Genomic DNA, 18,953 nt, shown 5'->3' on the forward strand with positions numbered 1-18,953 from the left:
GTAAAAGAGAAACGTTCTCCGACAATCACGAAAATTAAATGGACCGTCTTGCTTTTTGCGTGAAGCCGTACATGATTTATTGCATTTAAAAATACATAGACACCCATTTAACATAAATGAAAATGTTTCATACATAACTGACAGACTGAATAAAAACAATTTTTGCACGTTTCTAAGACTAAAGTAATTCAATTTCTTTTCCATCACCTCTGTTCCACCTTCCTATTCCTGTATTAAAATAATAATATAGTTTTATCCTATTTAACCTATATATGGATCTTTCGACATTCTCATATTTGTTTGCATGGAATCCAGTGAACGTCTAACAAGTCACTATTCAACTGGTCCTCTTCACATGGCATCGTATTGCAGAGCTGCCACCTAGTGTAGACGGGAATCACTGCACGCAGGCGCCCTCCCGAAAGGAAGACACGTGGTAACAAAGAGGATACATGGATGGATGGATGGATAGATTTCATTATGATTATAAAATCAAACGCAGCAGTCCATCACGTAACATCTTTCTTTGATCGATTCATCTGACAACTTTAATCCAGATTAAACATTCAAATTTAATCCAAGAGCATTGTACGTGTGTATGTATGTTTGTGTGTGTGTGTCATGTATACATGTAACATAAATGTGCTGTGTTGTTATGTCACGTATAGTGTTGAGTGGTTATTGTTGTACATAGCGTGTTGGTGCATGTGTGCGTGCATGTGTGGGTTTGCATAGATCACATTTGGGGACCAAAATACAGCAGGATTAAAAAGATCCCTTCTGCTAGTGATGTCACAGGATTAACGATAAAAGTGGGGCTTTGAAGGCAGCCATGGTTTCAAATATGTTTCAGGTCAAGAAGCTGGTTTGAATGCATTGTTTTAAAAACTAAGGTGCATCACTGAGGGGGGGTCTGCTTACATGCACTGTACAATGCCTGTGATGTCGGCAGGCACTGGAGTGCGGAAACACAATGCCTGTGATGTCGGCAGGCACTGGAGTGCGGAAACACAATGCCTGTGATGTCGGCAGGCACTGGAGTGCGGAAACACAATGCCTGTGATGTGGGCAGGCACAGGAGTGCGGAAACACAATGCCTGTGATGTGGGCAGGCACAGAAGTGCTCAAACACAATGCCTGTGATGTGGGCAGGCACGGGAGTGCTCAAACACAATGCCTGTGATGTGGGCAGGCACGGGAGTGCGGAAACACAATGCCTGTGATGTGGGCAGGCACGGGAGTGCAGAAACACAATGCCTGTGATGTGGGCAGGCACGGGAGTGCAGAAACACAATGCTTTTCGTTTTTTCTTTTGTTCTGCTACTTTCCTGTTTTTCCCATCCTAGTTACTTCCTGTTATCATGTGCACCTGAGGGTAAACCCTTAGTGTTATTGTTCCAATCGTTCCGTGTTCCAGCTGCTTATCCAGTACAGGGTCACAATTGGTGGGGGAATGGGAGGATATCCCAGGCAGCACTGGGTACAAAGCAGGGGGACCCGGGAAGCCCTACGGGGGGCTGCCAGTGCTCTGCAGGGAATATGCACACATGCACGCGCGCACACACACAAAGGCAATTTTAAAACACAAATTAACCTAACTGCATGACTTTACACTGCAGGAAGAAACTAAGATTACTTGGAAAAAACTGGCAGAGCTGCAGGGAAACCTGGAAACGTCACACACGCAGAGCTGAAGTAGGAATGACATCCTGAACCCTGGAGGTTTGGGTAACAGAGGTAGCCGTTACATCACTGTGTCACTTCATACACTCATATTCCAGGATGAACCATACTGAGTATTGACTTAGCAGGTGCCCTTACACAGTGACTCATGTCGTTAAAGTAATATATTCAAGTGAGTCACTAAAAGGTAGGATAGCTCTTCCTTGGTCTTTTTGTTACTAGTTATGTGATTTAGTCACTGTACTAGCAGCCTCAAGGTGTAATGGGAGCGATTCTGAAACATTTAAAGCCTTCTCTCTTTTGTTGATGTTGCACGAACTCTTGTTTAGAGGGCATTGGCCTTAAAATACAATTCCGTGTTTTTTAATGCCACATCTATTTCTTGTTTATGTGTATGTTTGTGTAATTCTCTTTTGGACTATAATTAATTTAAAAAGTAATAAAATTCATGTAAATATGCAGCCTATTTCAGTTCATTCGAAAAAGAGTATAGTGTTTTGTCTGGTGTGTGATTAAAACTGTGGTTTGTTGTTATACATTATAAGTAGGTAAGTAAACTTTTTTAAGCACTTTTCGCAGACAAGTCACAAAGCACTGTACAAAACTAACAATGCAGTAAAAACAAATAAAAACAGAAAAACGTATAAACCCTATTAAAAACAACCATCAACAGAATTTGCAAGATGCAATGACAGAGGAAGATCATTCCATGACCTTAGGGTGACAACTAGAAACACCATGTTTTAAGTCTTGTCCGTGGGACAACAACGCCCTTGATCAGATGATGATGAGGACCTTAGAGGACCTTAGACCATGAGCAGCTAAATAGGGATGTACCAGGTCCAGCTTTGTCTCCTGATCTGGATTTGTAAAGGTAGACTGTCTGATATGAAACCGTTCATTAGCACAACACACACAAACAAAGATGTTTATGCTCAGAGCAGTTAATCATTCACCAGTCATTCAAAATCTGATCTTTAATATTTAATCCCTTCCTTCCTTGTTCCGGTGAGATTGCTGGAGTATGACTAGAAATGGACAGAGTTATTCCCGCGTGTTGACAAAGAAGAAATATGATTACTTGGGCCAGTTTAAGTCCCAGAAAGGGGTTTCCTGTTGTACACTGGAGAAAAGGGCACCAAGTTAGTAAACCTTAACAGCCTGCCATCCACATCAGCACCATTTTATATGTCCTTATTTAATTACTTAACTCACATTAGCCAATGACGAGGCTACCTCTGGCAAAAACCTACATGGTTCGGGAACAAGAAGTGCAAGTTAAAAGGATGCAGGTTTTAATATATGGCATAGAAGTTGTGTCTTTGTACAGGTTGAATTAGAAGTTAATTCACTTTAGCTCACCACGATTAACAGAAAGGCACCTGTTTTATGGACACCTTTCTTAAAATTAGGATCACACTCCAGATATCTTCTCTGATCGTATGACATTTAAATACCCTGCAATAGATATTTTTTATGGAAAAATTAGTAGATAATTCTGTATATTAAATAAGTGATTCTCAATTGTTATTGCAGTTTTGATTACATTTTCTATCTGTTCGACATGTGTTAAAGCCCGGAGCGATGGCGTTGAAGGCACTAAATTGGCCACATTCCTCAGTTCTGTTCTTTGTTTTGAACTTGTCATTGTTCAGATATTATAGGAGGAAATTATTCATTATTAAGTTCCTTCAGTTACCTATTGTTCAGACTGGGTTTGCTGTTGTCTAAAATATGTAAACAAAAATCTATATATTTTAATTAAACTATAATATAATTATATGGTAAAAAGAGTATGGTTCATCATACGCTCTCTCTAGATTAAAATCTTGTATGTGTTTTTCCTACATTTCTTTATTTTAATTATATTTAGTTATGTTTGGCCCAGCAACAACTGCACAGTATGTGAAGGTTTCAATTATTACTCTGTTTCGCAAGCGGATCCCCACGGCGCTAACGCCGCACAGCTACACAGGTCGTATGACTAGATAATTCAGGTTTAATAGCCACTTAGAAGTAGAGCAGCGTAGACTTTTTTTTCAGGTCCCAAAAAACTGCGCCATCTCCTGCCCATTCAGATAACATTAGATGAGCTTCAAACCACACGACTTCCACCAAGGCAGCCAATCATTTCAGGTACTGTATCACCTTATATGTACCTCAATTACGTTTCAGGTGCTGTATGACTTCATATCTCCTTTTCCGTTTCTGGCGTATAGCCAGCCAACACGACATTATGGGACACATTTGGTTAATATTACTCCTGAGAATAATATGTTACACCCAACATACAAGACAATTATATTTATGATGGATTAAGTATTGCAGTTCTAAATTAATCATTTACTGCCCGTCCTTAACGTGTTGTTGTTTTTGTCTCTTCAGTCCACAAATAAATTCTTGGAAAAGCCTGTCACTCTCTCGTTGGAGCTGACAGTTTTGGACCATACTTTATCACCTTTTGTTATTTTCATTCGATTGTGTTGAACAACTTTGATATAATCAATGTCAACCACTATACTGAAAACTTTGTTCATATGGGGGAATGACACCAGCGATGGCTAGTTAAAGTAACTAGGTTAAAAAACAATCGATCTATAGCTAAAGTACCCTGTAGCAGTTCACTAAAGAGTGAGTCAGTAGGTTTCCATGCACAGCTAAGTCAACCACGGTTATTGTTCGACTATTTAATCGGACTACTGCGCTTATCCCAGTATACATGCACAGGAGGGGAATCGATTGACCGAAGTATGTCCGACTACGTTACAATGAGATGCACAATATTCTTTGAGGTTATGGTGCTATATGAAGGAAGGCGACACCGACATATGCTGCTGGAGTGCTCCAACAAGTCTACCTCTTTGAGGCCAGTTTGAGTCCGACGGCCTACCTGCGGGAGTAAATCGAATTCCAATCGCATTATCGGTTGTCTTAGTACGACTTCGAGAACTTCGATTTAGTACTATTTCAGTAGGAATTACTTGTTTACGTGCAGTTGAAAACTTTGGGTTTAGTCGGATTAACACAATAATTCGATTTTCTTTGTGTTTATGTAAACGTGCTGGGTTATCCAACTGTGAGACACGATTAACGTAAATACAAACGTAGCATTTGATATATGAATCTAGTAGAAATGAGTCTGCGAAAACTAGCTAAACGCTACCGTGAATGGCGACACAAAATTAACACTAGCAACATCCTTGGGATCACTGTTGAAAAACATGAACTCAGTATCTTTTCGTGGGGGTCTGTGTGGTCGATAATCGCTTAGGAAACTGAGCTACGATAAGCAGAGGGTTGGTTGTTGAGTAGTTACAGTTACATAATGTTCAGTAATTCAATTTAGAAACTTAATTCGAAGGACTGTACAAAATGCACTGTATAAATAATTATCGCACAGATGTTGCATTTAGTAAAACATTTCGTAATAATCGCCGTTTTATAATTAATAAATCAGTAGAACTTTTATTTTTATATCGGCAGGTTATCAAATTACTGAAAAATAGATTGAAAACTAAAATTTAAACATTTTAAATCAATTTTAAAAAATCAAATCTAATAAATGTTATATTTTATACTACTGTACTGAACAATGTGGTGTTTGGTGGGTGAAATTAACGGTACCAGACTTTTATTTTGGTAGCAGCCGCCGAGGTAGACTGCAGGTTAGAGGGAAGCGGTGGGGAGACCGCCCAGAACGGGGACGCGTACTTTAAAGCGAGACAAATGCCGTTCAGGTTTCCTCCAGACCTCAGGCAGCAAGCAGTTTTAAAGACACCGACGCAGACTGAGGGGGGCACTTGCCTGTACTTGCTGTCATGCGTTGAGTAGCACAAGGGGGCCATGAAGCGAAGGTAAGGTCGCTCTGATTACTGGCAGTCAGATCGGTGTTGGTGCAGGGCGGCTGGTCGGATTCCCCGGTCCATTAGGATCCAGCCGTGTTGGCTGAAGCGCAGAGATTTGTGATCAGAAAACATGATGAACATGTTTTTGTTAGCGCGTAGGTCGCTGTGCTGAAGATCCCGTTTCAGCGTCCGCCTTTGGACGCTGCGTTTAGCGGCACGAGCTCGCGGGTGTCGGTTCGGTCAGCATGGACGCCGGAGCTGCGAGGCGACGTGACGATCCAGCACATGCCTCTGAACCAGATGATCAGCCTACATAGTTCAAACTTAAGCTCATCCGACATTTTACTGCAAAAAGATGGCACGTTGCAGTGTTTGTAAATGTGTGGATGTGAAAGGGGATCCGGTTTTCCAGCAAACAGCTAAGAATGTGGCCATCCTAATAAAGTGGAGAAACGTAGAAAACAGGTTTTCCCGATTTTCACGATACTGACAGCGAATTATTTATTATTTTACAGTTGTGGAAACTGCTTGTGTGGGATGTAAATCAGTTTATGTCCACTTCTGTTTGTGCTCTTTTTGTGTAGTTATAACTTAAGTGACACGGCGCCGGCTTTGTTGACATTTGATGATTCCAAGTTGAAAATTAACTCGATTGAATTTACGTGTCATCTTATACCTTAGGGAAAGTCGGAAAGAGAAACAGGACGTTGTGATACGTACAACGATCTACTGTTTTAGTTGCTACTGGATCGTTATCAAGATGATCTAATTTTACAACAATAGTGGCACTTACCTATCAGGGTGTTCAGTAGTGCTGGGGCATTCATTATCTCTGTAATGGATAGTAGCTCTGCCCTATTTTCAGATGGAATTTGGTTAGAAGTTGGGCATAAAAGCACAACTTTCAAGAAACAGACTTCCAAGTAGACTAAGTGGGAAGGAGAGAGTAGGAGACACTTAAAGGTCTATGCTTCCGCTGCCATCCCATACCAAGGGTATTGGGAGAATTTCCTAGCAAGCCGGGAATGCAAACATGGGCCCAATCGATTTTGCTTTTAATAGGACGAGAAAACACTTTTTAAAATTCCACCTTTCCGCCGGACGTGCTGAGGAAATGTGGATTTTCTTTTCTTTAGTGCGAAGTGGTAAGTAATAATATAATAAGTAATTACCAAATGAACGAAATTAACGTTTGATTGGATCAATTACGACCACCAACGAACTGGATTTGATGCATTTATCCATGTAGTGGAATGTAGGGGCTACTGATCGTGTGTAGCGTCACCTACTGGTCGCCACTGGCTTCACTCTTGTTCTTTATTAATTATGGTATAATTGATGCCATTTCTGTTGTATTCCTGCTCCTGTTTTATGGTGTTTCCCAGCATGTTATGCTTTAGCCTTAACAATATGTGTCCACGTGAATACTGACTTCATTTTGGTACATTTCTTTGTGCAATAAAAAATATATTATCTGTGTATATGGGCATTTTCCCTAAGTTGATATTGTTCATTGATGCTTGGGTACTCCATGGAACAGTAATTGTGTTGTATATAAACTGTTTACCTTTCAGCTTATGACATGATTCTGCTAAATTTAGAGAATTGCCATTTTCAGTCAGGTCAGCAACTCGAGTGCGTAGCAGTAATGCCATGATTTCCGTAAACAGATAGTCAGGGAGTCTCACTTTGTCCGTCGTATGCCAGTCTTCTGTTTGGCACAGAGCAGTGTGCGAGGCTTATGGCAGCTTATTTTGGTGCAAAGCGATGAGTGTGAAGAGAGACTCATTTGTGTCTGCAGTATGGTAATGGATCCAGCAGGACATGTTCACAGATTCAGAGAAATGCCCCTTGGAGTCCCTACAGAGCATCCACACGCACACACAGCACTGGCCCTCTGTGAGCCCGCGTCCCGAGAGGTGAGATGCGCTAGCGCTCCCCGATGAGTCATGAATGGGAGAGCAGCACACCCCGTGGTTCCCAGCGATAAGGAGCCTCACACTGCATTCGAGACTGAAAGCTCAGCTATGCGTGGAATCTGGCTGCTCCTTTGTCAGAAAGTGCAGCAGCGTGAAAGGCGCGTTGCCTGCAACTCGGATGCTTGGGGATCGGCTCTGGGGAGGGACACAAACGCTGAGCTTAAAGGAAAGCTGTACTTCATAGCCTAGGATCCTCTTTGTAAGGTCATGGTGTGTAAAAAGATCACCATGCATATTGTTGTTTGAATTTCCTTTGGTGTTCACAGCTGTCTAAAGCAGCTCCATTTTCATATTAGCAAATTTTAGATCATGTTCAAAAGTAGTGCACCAGTGTTGATTTTTGGATGTTTTTGCAGTTGAATCTGCCTTTTCATTCATGGTGCACAGTTCTGCATTCATTTCTAAAAATCAGGTTGGGTCACTTGTGGCTGTTGCCTCATTAAAACAATGCAGCCAAAAAATGCCCTGAGCTGAATATAATTGTGTGACTCCACTTTAATCCTTCATCTGATGCAAACGCCTTGGTCTGCAGCCTTCATCTACCTTAATTTCATTGCAGGAGATCAGCGGCTGCATCTGATTGCCTGCACTTCTCCGCTCCAAACAAAGTTGTCACAAATTTCTTTGTGTCAGGCTTGCCAGCAGTGCTGTGCTCTTTTCCTCTTAGCTTTCAATTAATACTTTAATAAATTCCCTTCGTTAAGTTTACCATTATTGTTTATTATATATTTACTGCTGGTTCTGCTGACGATAATTATCGTTAGTCTGTGTTCACTATTTGACTGTCATCGGCTGTTATTCACAATACCTGTGTGTCACTCTGCGGGTCACTTGAAACGAGTTGATTTGGGCTCGTTCGCGTCAGGACTGCTATTGCAGAAGGAGGAAATGTAAGACATTCCAGAAAGCTGCAAATGCATTCAATAGCTTGTCATTTACATGCTTGCAATATAAAAGAGGGACAAAAAAATCCTCTTGAGTGACTGACGAGTTGCAGTGAAGTGACTGATTTTGCAGTGAAGTCATGGCACAACAGATATTGCCCAGTCATGTAATGTGCATTATTTATAAACATGTTTAACATGCCTTCCTTAAAACATTTTTTTGGCACAAATGTCCTATTGCCATGTTCATGTAAGAAGCAGGAGGGCCGTGGCGTGCAGTTAGGCTAACTGGTGTCTCTAAGCTGTGTGTGGAGTCCTGTGGACAGGCACCCCATGCGGGGCGTATGTCTGTGCCACCTTCTGCTCGGTGTTCACCCCACTTAGGATCAGCAGTTAGAGGACAGATTGATTTCATATCAGAAACTTCACATTAACCCAAGAGGCTTATTTTATAAACAGGATGGGTGGTTCTAACTTGGGAAAACCGCAAACCCTGTTCAGCCCCTTTGCTCTGAGCCTTTCCTTACTGCTTTTCTGCATGGACAGTCGAGCTCCTGTCCTCAGACAAGTGTAACTGTTCTTAAGTTATTTTAGCTGAGTTAATCAAGTTGCAGTGTTAGTTCAGTGACATAGGGCTGGGCTTTAAGGCATTTAATTCAAGACTTTTAATTCGTTCTACAGGTGGTGCAAAATCCATCATCTTCTAAATCATTTATTTCTTTGTTTGCCCACTTATCCTGCTCAGGGTCGTTGAGGAAATTTAAAAACACGGAAATGACACGTCTGCTTTTGGGATGTTTGAAACTCTGACGGCTCACTCTGCTTGGCCAATCAGGTGGCTTCTTCCTTGGTCGTATCTAAAGGTGTAAAGTGATGCATCCAGCCAGCAGTTCCAGCTCTCGCTGCATCTCTCTGTTATTCCCGTCACACATACATTCCTGCTGACACTGACAATGATGCCACTTTACGTTACTGAATAGCAAGTATAATGTATCTTGCTTGGCTGTAACATTTGTCAATAAAGGGGGGGAAATCTTGTCCATCTTTATTGTGTATCTTCAGATGGCTGAAGAGGCCAGTTCTTGAAGCACAAACCTTGTCACAATGTGAACATGGATATGAGGTGCTGGAGGTGGGGTGTGCGGCAGCCTGTTTGGTGGTGACTCTCTCCTTTCTTTGCCGCTGCTTGATTTTTGGCAGCTTCTTACGCCTTCGGTCGTGCAGGCAGCTTTGCCCTTAATTTTTTTTTTTTTTTAGAACCCAGCTGATGAGTACTGAATTCGGCTGGGGTTTGACCCCATGACTTGCTGGGCTCCCTTCCATCGGCGCTCCACACAGCCGCCTTTGTCTGCCTCCTTCCTGCCTCTCTGACCTATAAAAACTTTTCACTCCTATAAGAGGGAGAGGGTGGGGGGGCTGAGAGGCCTTAAAAACAGCCTTGGGTGGAATGCATGCTGTGGAAGGGGCTATTGACTGCTGTAAAAGGCAGTCCATGCCTTGATCTGCTGTGCCCATCCGTCACGTCCTGCCATCATTCAAATCCAGAAAGGACTGGCAGTTTATGAGAATCAGCTTTTTTTTTATTGAACCAGTGGCCCTCGATCTGCCCTTGTTCCTGTTGCTCTCTACCTAACCCTCTTCTTGTTACTGTTCCTGTGGCCCTTTGCCTAACCCTGGTCCCAATTCACACCTCCAAGTAAACGTGTGCAGAATCATCTATACTGGTCGTGGCTTCCTATTGTGCTGGGAAAGTTTTTTTCTCTTTTCCATGCATCCAGATATTTTCACAGCTAATCGGGAGAATAAAGTAGATATTAGCAGTCTCATGTCAGATTGCACTTCTCTGAAGGTTTTGTAAACAAGTAGTTTCTCATCTAGTTGGGTGGCTGTACAGGAGAGGTTCGTGGCTTCCCGCATTGCCTCATCGTAGGGCACCATCCTTCCAACAAGTCGGTTCCACACATTTCTGCCCAGCTAGAGCCATCCTGGTCAAACACAAGTGAAGGGATTGTGATGTGGAAACATCTGGGAATCAGTTCAGCTGCAAAGTGGTCGGTCACACAAGCTCTCAGAAAGGGACCTGATCAGCCAGCGTCAAATCCTGAATGACAGCAAATCCCGGAAGCGATGTTCCTGCGTCTAATGGAAAGCTGTCCCAGAGGAGCAGAGGATACTGTAGCAAGAAAGTGCAACCAATTTCGTATTAGTACAAGCTGGTGTCCACATGCTTTTGGCCGTACAAGGAGACTAATGCACTAATTAACGCTGCACATGTTCTGGGTTCCAGATTAAAAGCCAAAGCAGGGGGATTTTCCACACTGTTGAGAGTAAAACCTGTAACCACTGGGAAATGAAATGCCATAGATTTATGGCATCTAAAGACTGTGGTCATGGTTCTGCATATAAGTGACACTTCAAGCTAGAACGGTGTTCATTAGAACACTTCATAGAACGGTGTTCATTAGAACACTTCATAGAACGGTGTTCATTAGCTCGATTTAACCTCAGACTGCTACTAGTTCATACCAAAGTGCAAAATTGGCATCGATTCGGGACTAACTAATGTTTTTACAAAATGTGTCATTTACCGGTTTGGTTGCAGATATATACACATCTGAACAGCCAGAAGAGGCTACAGTAACAAGCACTAGAAGGGTTAATGGGGCTGAATTCCTTTATGTGTGTCACTCTTCACGGGCGACGTCCCTTCAGGAGGGATGGTTCAGGCAGATTAGGAATAGGCACCCAAAATTAGCAGCAATTACATACAGGGTTATAGACAGGGACTCTCGTAAGCTTTTATTTAGTGTTAACAGAAGGTCAAGTTTGGCAAAACCCATGTAGTGCATTTTATAGTTGACAGTAATGAAATAGCATGAGAATCGGCCCCTGTGGCCGCAGCTGAAAGGCCCCATGTGGGGTGGCTGTCATGAAAAGCGACAAAATGAGTCAAATGTGCTTCTCTGTATGTAATGAGGACTGCAGAGTGACAGCCTGCTTACCTTCTCTATTTCTGGTATTCTGGTTACTTCAAAAAATGCATTTAAATGCAAGTCCCCGGATCTCGTGTTGAAAAGTACGGGTCCAGGAATTGGGAATTCTCTCAGATTATGGGTCTGTGCAGATGCAGGCATGTTTGTCAGAGAGAGACAGGGAGGGCGTCTGTAGTTAAAATGGAGCTTTGTGCCAGTCAGCGTCGCCCTTGGTGTCAGTTTGCCCCTTCAGAGACCAGACCAGGATAGTGTCCGCTAAGACAAACTCCATTCCACTAGAGTTCTAACCATTACAGTCGGCCTCCCAGCTTGTCAGCCCTCTGGATTGACTGAACTTCCCACACTAAGCTGATACATGAGCTGAGATCTTGCGCAAGGAGCTCAAGCCAGAAGCCAATAACTAACTGTCCTCAACACAGGTCCCGCAGCTGCAGTACCAACAGTGAACTCCAGGGGGCAGACAGGCGCAGCATGGAGGAGAGAAAGCAGGAGGAGTGCCGCCTGGGTAAGTCAGGTCATGGGCGGTGAGAGCGAGCGGCTTCAGAGAAGGTTTGTAGCAGAAAAACAGAAATGGTCACTTGGACTTGGTAGTCTGAGCTTTTCATGCCTGGTTTTGTGCTATAACACCGAGGACATCAAGTGGCCGCTGAGCTCCGCTGTTTTCCTGCCTGCAGGCAGCTTCAAAGGCCCGGAGATGAGTGGCCCTCTGCCCAGCAAGACGAGCCCCATGCCTCCAGCCTCCAGCAAGGTCACCCTGTTGGTGGACGGCATTCGTTTTGTCGTGGACCCTGCAGTTTTTACAGCCCACCCTGACACCCTGCTGGGCAGGTAGGCTGTTCCCTTCTGTCTCATGGTCTGACTGCAATGCCAGCACGATGCAGCTCCACACACCAGTCGTATCACTGCGTAGCCAGTGAGCACCCCGGCGATTGTCTTCTGCGCTGTGATACGATTGGTGCGTTGATGTATGCAGTTTATTTACATGATAATTATGATACAAGATACCTGTTCAGGAATTTATCAGGAAGTTTAGTATCCTAATGAGCCAGTATTAGTGGAATGGCCTCTTTTTTTTGTAATTAGTTTAATGTACAGGTATGTTACGCGTTAAAGAAATGCAATCTGTGCATTACGTGGTGCTGATTGCAGGATGTTTGGTGCGAACCAGCAGCACGGTTTCCTGCAGCCCAACGAGAAGGGTGAGTACGAGCTGGCCGAGGGCGTCAGTGCCGCAGTCTTCGCGGTCGTGCTGGTGAGTCATCGTCGCACGGATCTCTCTGTTTGCGTTTCACTGGTAGCCGCTGGCCCAGGAGGTAATGGTGACGTATGTGTGTCAGGATTTCTACCAGACAGGGGTGCTGCGCTGCCCTGACGGCGTGTCAGTGGGCGAGCTGCGAGAGGCCTGTGACTACCTCCGCATCGCCTTCAACCACAGCACCATCAGGTGCCGTGACCTCAGTAAGTCCTGCCTGTCTGGCGCCACCTGCTGGCTGACATGGGCTTTTGGTTCTGTGCAACATGGTCACATTTGGATGGCATCTAAATCTAATTATTTGAGTAATAAAGGCTTTCATGCTTTGATTAATCAAGCAAATAATTATTAGTTTAGATATTCCATTAAGGGGCGGCATGGTGGTGCAGTGGTTAGCACTGTTGCCTCGCACCTCTGGGACCCAGGTTCGAGTCTCCGCCTGGGTTACATGTGTGTGGAGTTTGCATGTTCTCCCCATGTCGTCATGGGGTTTCCTCCGGGTACTCCAGTTTCCCCCCACAGTCCTAAAACATGCTGAGGCTAATTGGACTTGCTAAATTGCCCATAGGTGTGCATGTGTGGGTGACTGGTGTGTGAGTGTGCCCTGCGATGGGCTGGCCCCTCATCCTGGGTTGTTCCCTGCCTTGTGCCCATTGCTTCCGGGATAGGCTCCGGACCCCCCGCGACCCAGTAGGATAAGCGGTTTGGAAAATGGATGGATGGATATTCCATGAATAAATACATGCTTGTTATATCATTAATAAATGACTAATTATTAACTTAAATCATACACAATGACAACCCTAAATACCTGAAATTTGCAAGGTTAGAAGCGGCTCCACTGCAAAGGAAATGCTCCACCACTGTTGGGCAAAATGCCGTTGTACGTTGCCTATCCTGAACTTCCTGCTCTTTACCTTTTAGGTATCCCCATAGCACATGCCTTTAAATGATGCTAATTAAAAAAAATAATAATAATAAAAAGTAGTCTTGTTATGATGTATGTTTTACTGTCCTTAACTTGTTTGTACAGTCAGACGTGCTCTGAATTGGGTTCCTGGGTGTGACGTGCACGTTTGTCGTGTGATGGTGATGAGTTTGGCGCCCCCTCATGGTTCCCAGGCGCCTTGCTGCATGAGCTGTCCAACGACGGAGCACGGCAGCAGTTTGAGGCTTTCCTGGAGGAACTGCTGGTTCCCGCCATGGTATCCAGCGCACAGGAGGGCGAGCGCGAGTGCCACATTGTGGTACTGACTGACGAGGACACAGTGGACTGGGACACGGAGCACCCGCCTCCCATGGGCGAGGAGTATTCTCAGAGTAAGGCATGATTCATGGGTGAGACATACTTAGAATAACCTCCTCTCTGTGAGTGTGCAATAAGGTGTGAGTAAGGTCCTCTTAGTATGGTCGTCTTTGGAAGTGAGATATGCTCCTCCCCCCAGATGAAAGTGAACATAGATTAAGGCTCTCTCCGTGAATGAGTAGTACTCCCAGAGTAAGGTTCTCTGATTGCTGAATACTTTCCAGCTGCAGAATAGACCAATGTGATGTCAGTCAGAGACGTTATAGAAAACAAAGCCTATTTTTACAGATGCAACGCTCAGGGTTTATTTATACATCTTGATTTTCTATTTGTGGGGCTCAAATAGCTGTTTTCATGATTACATTTCATTCTTCATTGTAGAATCTTTACATGTGCAGATATTCTAATTCCCCTGAATGTTTCACCCCAGTCAATTACCGGATTGCTATTTCACTGCACGCTGCTCGTCTTTACCACACATTTACACTACAATTAGGTGTGCACTTTGGAGGTGTGTGTGCTGGGTTTATGTGGAAACAGCTTTTCATGCCTAAGCGAGAAGCTCTAAAGGGCAAACCGTTGTACAGTCGGAGTGGGAGACGGCAGCAGCCCTTTAATATGTACAGTCGGAGTGGGAGACGGCAGCAGCCCTTTAATATGTACAGTCGGAGTGGGAGACGGCAGCAGCCCTTTAATATGTACAGTCGCAGTGGGAGACGGCAGCAGCCCTTTAATATGTACAGTCGCAGTGGGAGACGGCAGCAGCCCTTTAATATGTACAGTCGCAGTGGGAGACGGCAGCAGCCCTTTAATATGTACAGTCGGAGTGCGTTTGTTTGCCTTGGTGGTATGTTCATTTTGGAATGACATTGTCATCTGTGAAAGTTCAATGTTAAGTGTCTGCCTGACAGAAATACAGCTTTGTTATTGTGGCAAAAACACCATCTCTTCTAACATGTTATGTAAAAGTTCTTGAGAATGTAATGATGCCTGACTAAAATCACTTGGGATATTTTTATTTTATGTATTATTTTTGTTGGTGTCACTCTTTAGAATTTCTTTTCAGCTGATGAGCAGATTGGTTTGTCAGTCTTAAAATAGCAAGCAGTCTTCATTTGTAATCCTGTAAACACGTCCTTCCCTGCCTGACTCCATATACTTGCACACAGGAGGGTGAAGCTGTACAGTTGCTTGCTGGATAATTTTGTACCATTTATTACGTCTGTAGGGAAAAAGCAAAGACTGTAAAACAGCTGATTCAGTGCACGTGTCTTGTTCGGGTTGTTGGGTTTTGTTCCTCCTGACCTGGTGCTAACCATCTGTCCAGTTCTGTATAGCACCAAGCTGTACCGTTTCTTCAAGTACATCGAGAACCGGGACGTGGCCAAAGTTCTGTTGAAGGAGCGAGGCTTAAAGAACATTCGCATCGGGATCGAGGGTGAGCGCTATGCCCTACGCTCTTCACCCTATACCCTGCGCCATTCACTCTATACCCTTCTCCCTGCTCCCTATATCCTGCACTCTCCTACCTATACCATATATCCTGCACCTTCCTCCCTATACCATATATCCTGCACCTTCCTCCCTGCTCTCTATACCCTGCACCTTCCTCCCTGCTCCCTATACCCTTCACCTTCCTCCCTGCTCTCTATACCCTGGACCCTCCTCCCTTCTCTCTATACCCTGCACCCTGCTCCTTGCAGTTCTTAAGTTAGTGGGACACAATATTTGGCAGAAGAGAGCAGATGTGTCATTAGAACCCATTTATTTTGGTCTGACCTAAACCAACAGAAGGCATGAATACATGAGTGCTTCATAGTAAACATATGACTTGTGGTGATGGGTACTGAAGAGTGTAGAGCAGACTGGTGGCTGCCACTGCAGCCCCTTTTCCATTACGCTCTCTGCGGCCGTGTTCAGAGCAGTGTAAGTTCAGCAGTACACTGCTGGTACGTATGTAGAAATAGCACGCAGGCTGCCGTGTGGAGGACCGGACCATTAATTATCCGGCTGGGAGCCACAAAGCAGGGTGGCGACTGGCAGCTGTGTGGCTCACAGTTCGGCATTTTAAGCGCTCCGTTATGAGGTGCACTGGACAGAAACAAGTAAGATGGTTAATTATTTATAGGTGTGGCTAAAAGGTGGCAGGGTCAGCTCTCATGGGTTCTGTTGTTGGGCTAGTTAATTAATCTGGACTACTTTGGTATACAATTTAACTTCATGAACTAAATCTTTCTAGTAAAATGTAAAAGCTCCAATACAAAAAGATGTTATCCATTTTTCAGCTAGAGTCATTATTGTGGGTTAATTATTTTTTTAATCTTGTGTAGTTGTGGCTCCTATGTTGAGGATACATTCTGCAGGGGAACCGTCATCCTGAGATCTTGGCATGTTCTGCAGGGTACCCTACTTGCAAGGAGAAGGTGAAGAGGCGCCCTGGAGGCCGGGCTGAGGTCATCTACAACTATGTGCAGCGGCCGTTCATCCAGCTGTCTTGGGAGAAGGAGGAGGGGAAGAGTCGGCATGTAGACTTCCAGTGCGTGCGCAGCAAGAGCGTGCCTGATCTGGCTGCTGCGGGGGAGGGTGCGGCCAGATCCGTAACCTCCGCCACCCCGCAGGTGGACGAGCTGGACCGCCTGAACAGGCCCAGCCACCGTCCTGCCCTCCTCTCTATGTGGACACCCAGCGAGAGCTGAGGAACCATCATTTCCTCTAGCCTGCGCCTTCTTCAAGTGTTCCCACGGCAACCACAAGCTACGTTCCGCTGGGTTTCTCTCCTGGCGCCCTCTGCTGGGAGACCGCGGCTCGCATCCCTTTGGCATCCCTGAAGGATGCACCAGAGGCATGGCTTCGCCACTGAGGGTGGTGACAGAGATGCCCCCCCCCTCCACTGGGGTACTCTACACACATTACATTGGCTTGCGTGACATTTGACCTTTTAAAGGGCTGGATGTTAGGCATCCCCTTTTTATTTATAAGGAAGACATGCCGGTTTTGTTGTCCTTTGTTTTTTGGCATGGGAACTCCCCAGCACTGCTGAAAGTAAGACATTATAGGGAATCCTATGGTAACCAGCGAGGTGGATCACATGACCTGATTCGGCATGTCAAAGTCTTGAGCATAGCAGGAGTGTGAGAGTGGTGATAGTTTAAGGGGGGGAGGGGTTGTGCGGGGAATGGTATGGATGGACATTGGAGCCATTATGCTGAAGAGGGGCTTTTGCTTTCAAGCAGAGAGGCGTTATGTTTGAAAGATGCTCCTATGGCTTGTTGCACATTCTAGTCTTCATGGGCTTGAGTCACTGAGGGCTGTGTGAGAGTAGTGTGGGAAAGAGAGCTAGATACGGCAACAAATGTGTGTGTGAGAGATGCAGACAGTCACGGGGTGAATCTGAGTATGTATGTGGGAGAGAGGAACAAGTTACAGGGATCACTGTGTGTGTGTGTGTGTGTGTGTTCTGGTGGTAGAGTGCATCTAGCTGTATCTGTAAGCTGGTCTGAAACACCTTAATGCATCCTGCATGAACAGCTAGTCATGTTTAGCTTAATGTTCAATTCACCACTCTGTCACGGCTGCATGCATCTCTGAAAGTTTTTGCATTTTCATAAAATGTACAGCCAGCTGTTTCTCTGGTCATTTCTTTTAAAAGTTTGTGTGATATAAACATTTTTCTTTATAAACCATAGAGAACATTTTTTATATGCATATCCTACATGTTTATATGTCGTGCTTATCAATGTGAAAACACTGCATCTTTGAGAAAATTGTGATTTAAAAGTTTATGATGAAATAAAAGATTTTGGCAAGTCCCATAATTGTTGCGCTTTTCCCCAACTTCCTGTTGGCAGAAAGTGAGATATTCAGCTCAGGTGAATTGTGCAGGTATGTCCTGTCTTCCAGCTTGGCCGTGTTGGGATTGGTTCTCAGTCTGCACATCCTTCTTTGGGTAAGAACTGTAGATGATATGCTGTCACAGCTCAGTGTTGGGTCTAATCCCGCACAGCTGGGCACCGTCTGCCTCGGACGATGCACTAAATGAGGCTGAGTTGGGGATCCAGAGCCCAGACGCCTCAAGACGAGCTGCTGAACATCACTGCAGCACTGATGAAGAGATCATCACCATCCAGACTTTGTGCTCTACTATTAACAAAGTGCTGGCAGTTTATGGCTGAGCTCAGTTCTGACACGTGGCTGTATCCACACAGCTGTGCATCATGTTACCAGTTCATATCCCCCCACTCCTGTTACACTTTGCTATTCTTTCATACTACAATATTCAGGGAGAAAACATTCAGCCATTCTTTTGTTTTCTCTCCAGCCTTCTGTTTGTGGAAGCATCTAGCTTGTGATACCACAGACCCACGGGCTGATTTGTTGCAGCATTCTCCTCTTAAGCTCGAATCAGCCCCCTCTCATTACCATAATGGCCTGACTGTAATTCGTAATCGACAAGGCAAACGTTTGCCATTATTTATAGAACTATTCGACAATCTTGCAGGTGAGAACATACTAGCATTTCAAATTAATTTAATTTCTATTGATTCTACAAAATACATATTTATATACATTTTGTCCAAAGCAACATACAACTGGGGTGAGGATCAGCCTGCATCTAGGGTCCTGGGAGCAGTTACGCTAAGACCTAATACATGCTAAGCATGCATCCCCCCCCCTTCCTCTAAGATAGGCTGCTAAGGTAACGACAAAGCCTCACAGAACACCCTTGGCAGTAGGAAGCGTTTCTTACAAAACCAGAATGGGGAGCTTGACAGCCTGACCTTATATGGCGTACCCCCGAGTCGGATCCTATGGTTTTGGGTAAATGTGTAGTATGGAAAAGATAATCAAATTCTTGGATTCTGCATCTACCTCGGACATTACAACAAAGCAGATGAAAAGGCCTTTCTCTGCTGTTTTATCAGTGGCCTTTCTGCCCGTCTTGCTAGCCTCAGGCGTGGAAGCTGACACTTTGGCTAGCTTAGCTGGAGTGACACTCAGCAGCAGTTAGCAC

The 18,953-nt window shown here is 44.5% G+C and overlaps 2 protein-coding genes across 2 annotated transcripts in view; one reads left to right on the forward strand and one right to left on the reverse strand.

The window, feature by feature from the left end:
* LOC125726696 (FYVE, RhoGEF and PH domain-containing protein 2-like) overlaps positions 1–6,694 on the reverse strand; it is a 20,199-nt gene extending 13,505 nt beyond the window's left edge. Inside the window, exons 1-2 of the mRNA XM_049003083.1 lie at positions 6,322–6,694; positions 5,488–5,628 (exon numbers count right to left, since the gene is read on the reverse strand). Of these exons, the coding sequence (XP_048859040.1) occupies positions 5,488–5,528 (41 nt within the window). The 5' untranslated portion in view covers positions 5,529–5,628; positions 6,322–6,694. The remainder of the gene's footprint in view (positions 1–5,487; positions 5,629–6,321) is intronic.
* On the forward strand, positions 5,328–17,757 carry kctd20 (potassium channel tetramerization domain containing 20). The gene is made up of 8 exons (XM_049003092.1): positions 5,328–5,537; positions 11,804–11,889; positions 12,059–12,212; positions 12,534–12,636; positions 12,722–12,842; positions 13,759–13,956; positions 15,270–15,380; positions 16,343–17,757. Exons 1-8 carry the CDS (start codon positions 5,527–5,529, stop codon positions 16,636–16,638), a joined length of 1,080 nt encoding a protein of 359 aa, XP_048859049.1. The 5' UTR covers positions 5,328–5,526; the 3' UTR covers positions 16,639–17,757.
* The last annotated feature ends 1,196 nt before the right edge of the window (positions 17,758–18,953 follow it).

Source organism: Brienomyrus brachyistius, unplaced genomic scaffold, assembly GCF_023856365.1.
Source record: "Brienomyrus brachyistius isolate T26 unplaced genomic scaffold, BBRACH_0.4 scaffold74, whole genome shotgun sequence".
In the NCBI taxonomy this organism is placed as follows: Eukaryota; Metazoa; Chordata; class Actinopteri; order Osteoglossiformes; family Mormyridae; genus Brienomyrus; species Brienomyrus brachyistius.

Coding starts and splice junctions, on each gene's coding strand:
- kctd20 (XM_049003092.1), top strand. Junction 12,843..13,758: donor CATCAGGTGCCGTGACCTCA/GTAAGTCCTGCC, acceptor CATGGTTCCCAG/GCGCCTTGCTGCATGAGCTG. Junction 15,381..16,342: donor CATTCGCATCGGGATCGAGG/GTGAGCGCTATG, acceptor CATGTTCTGCAG/GGTACCCTACTTGCAAGGAG.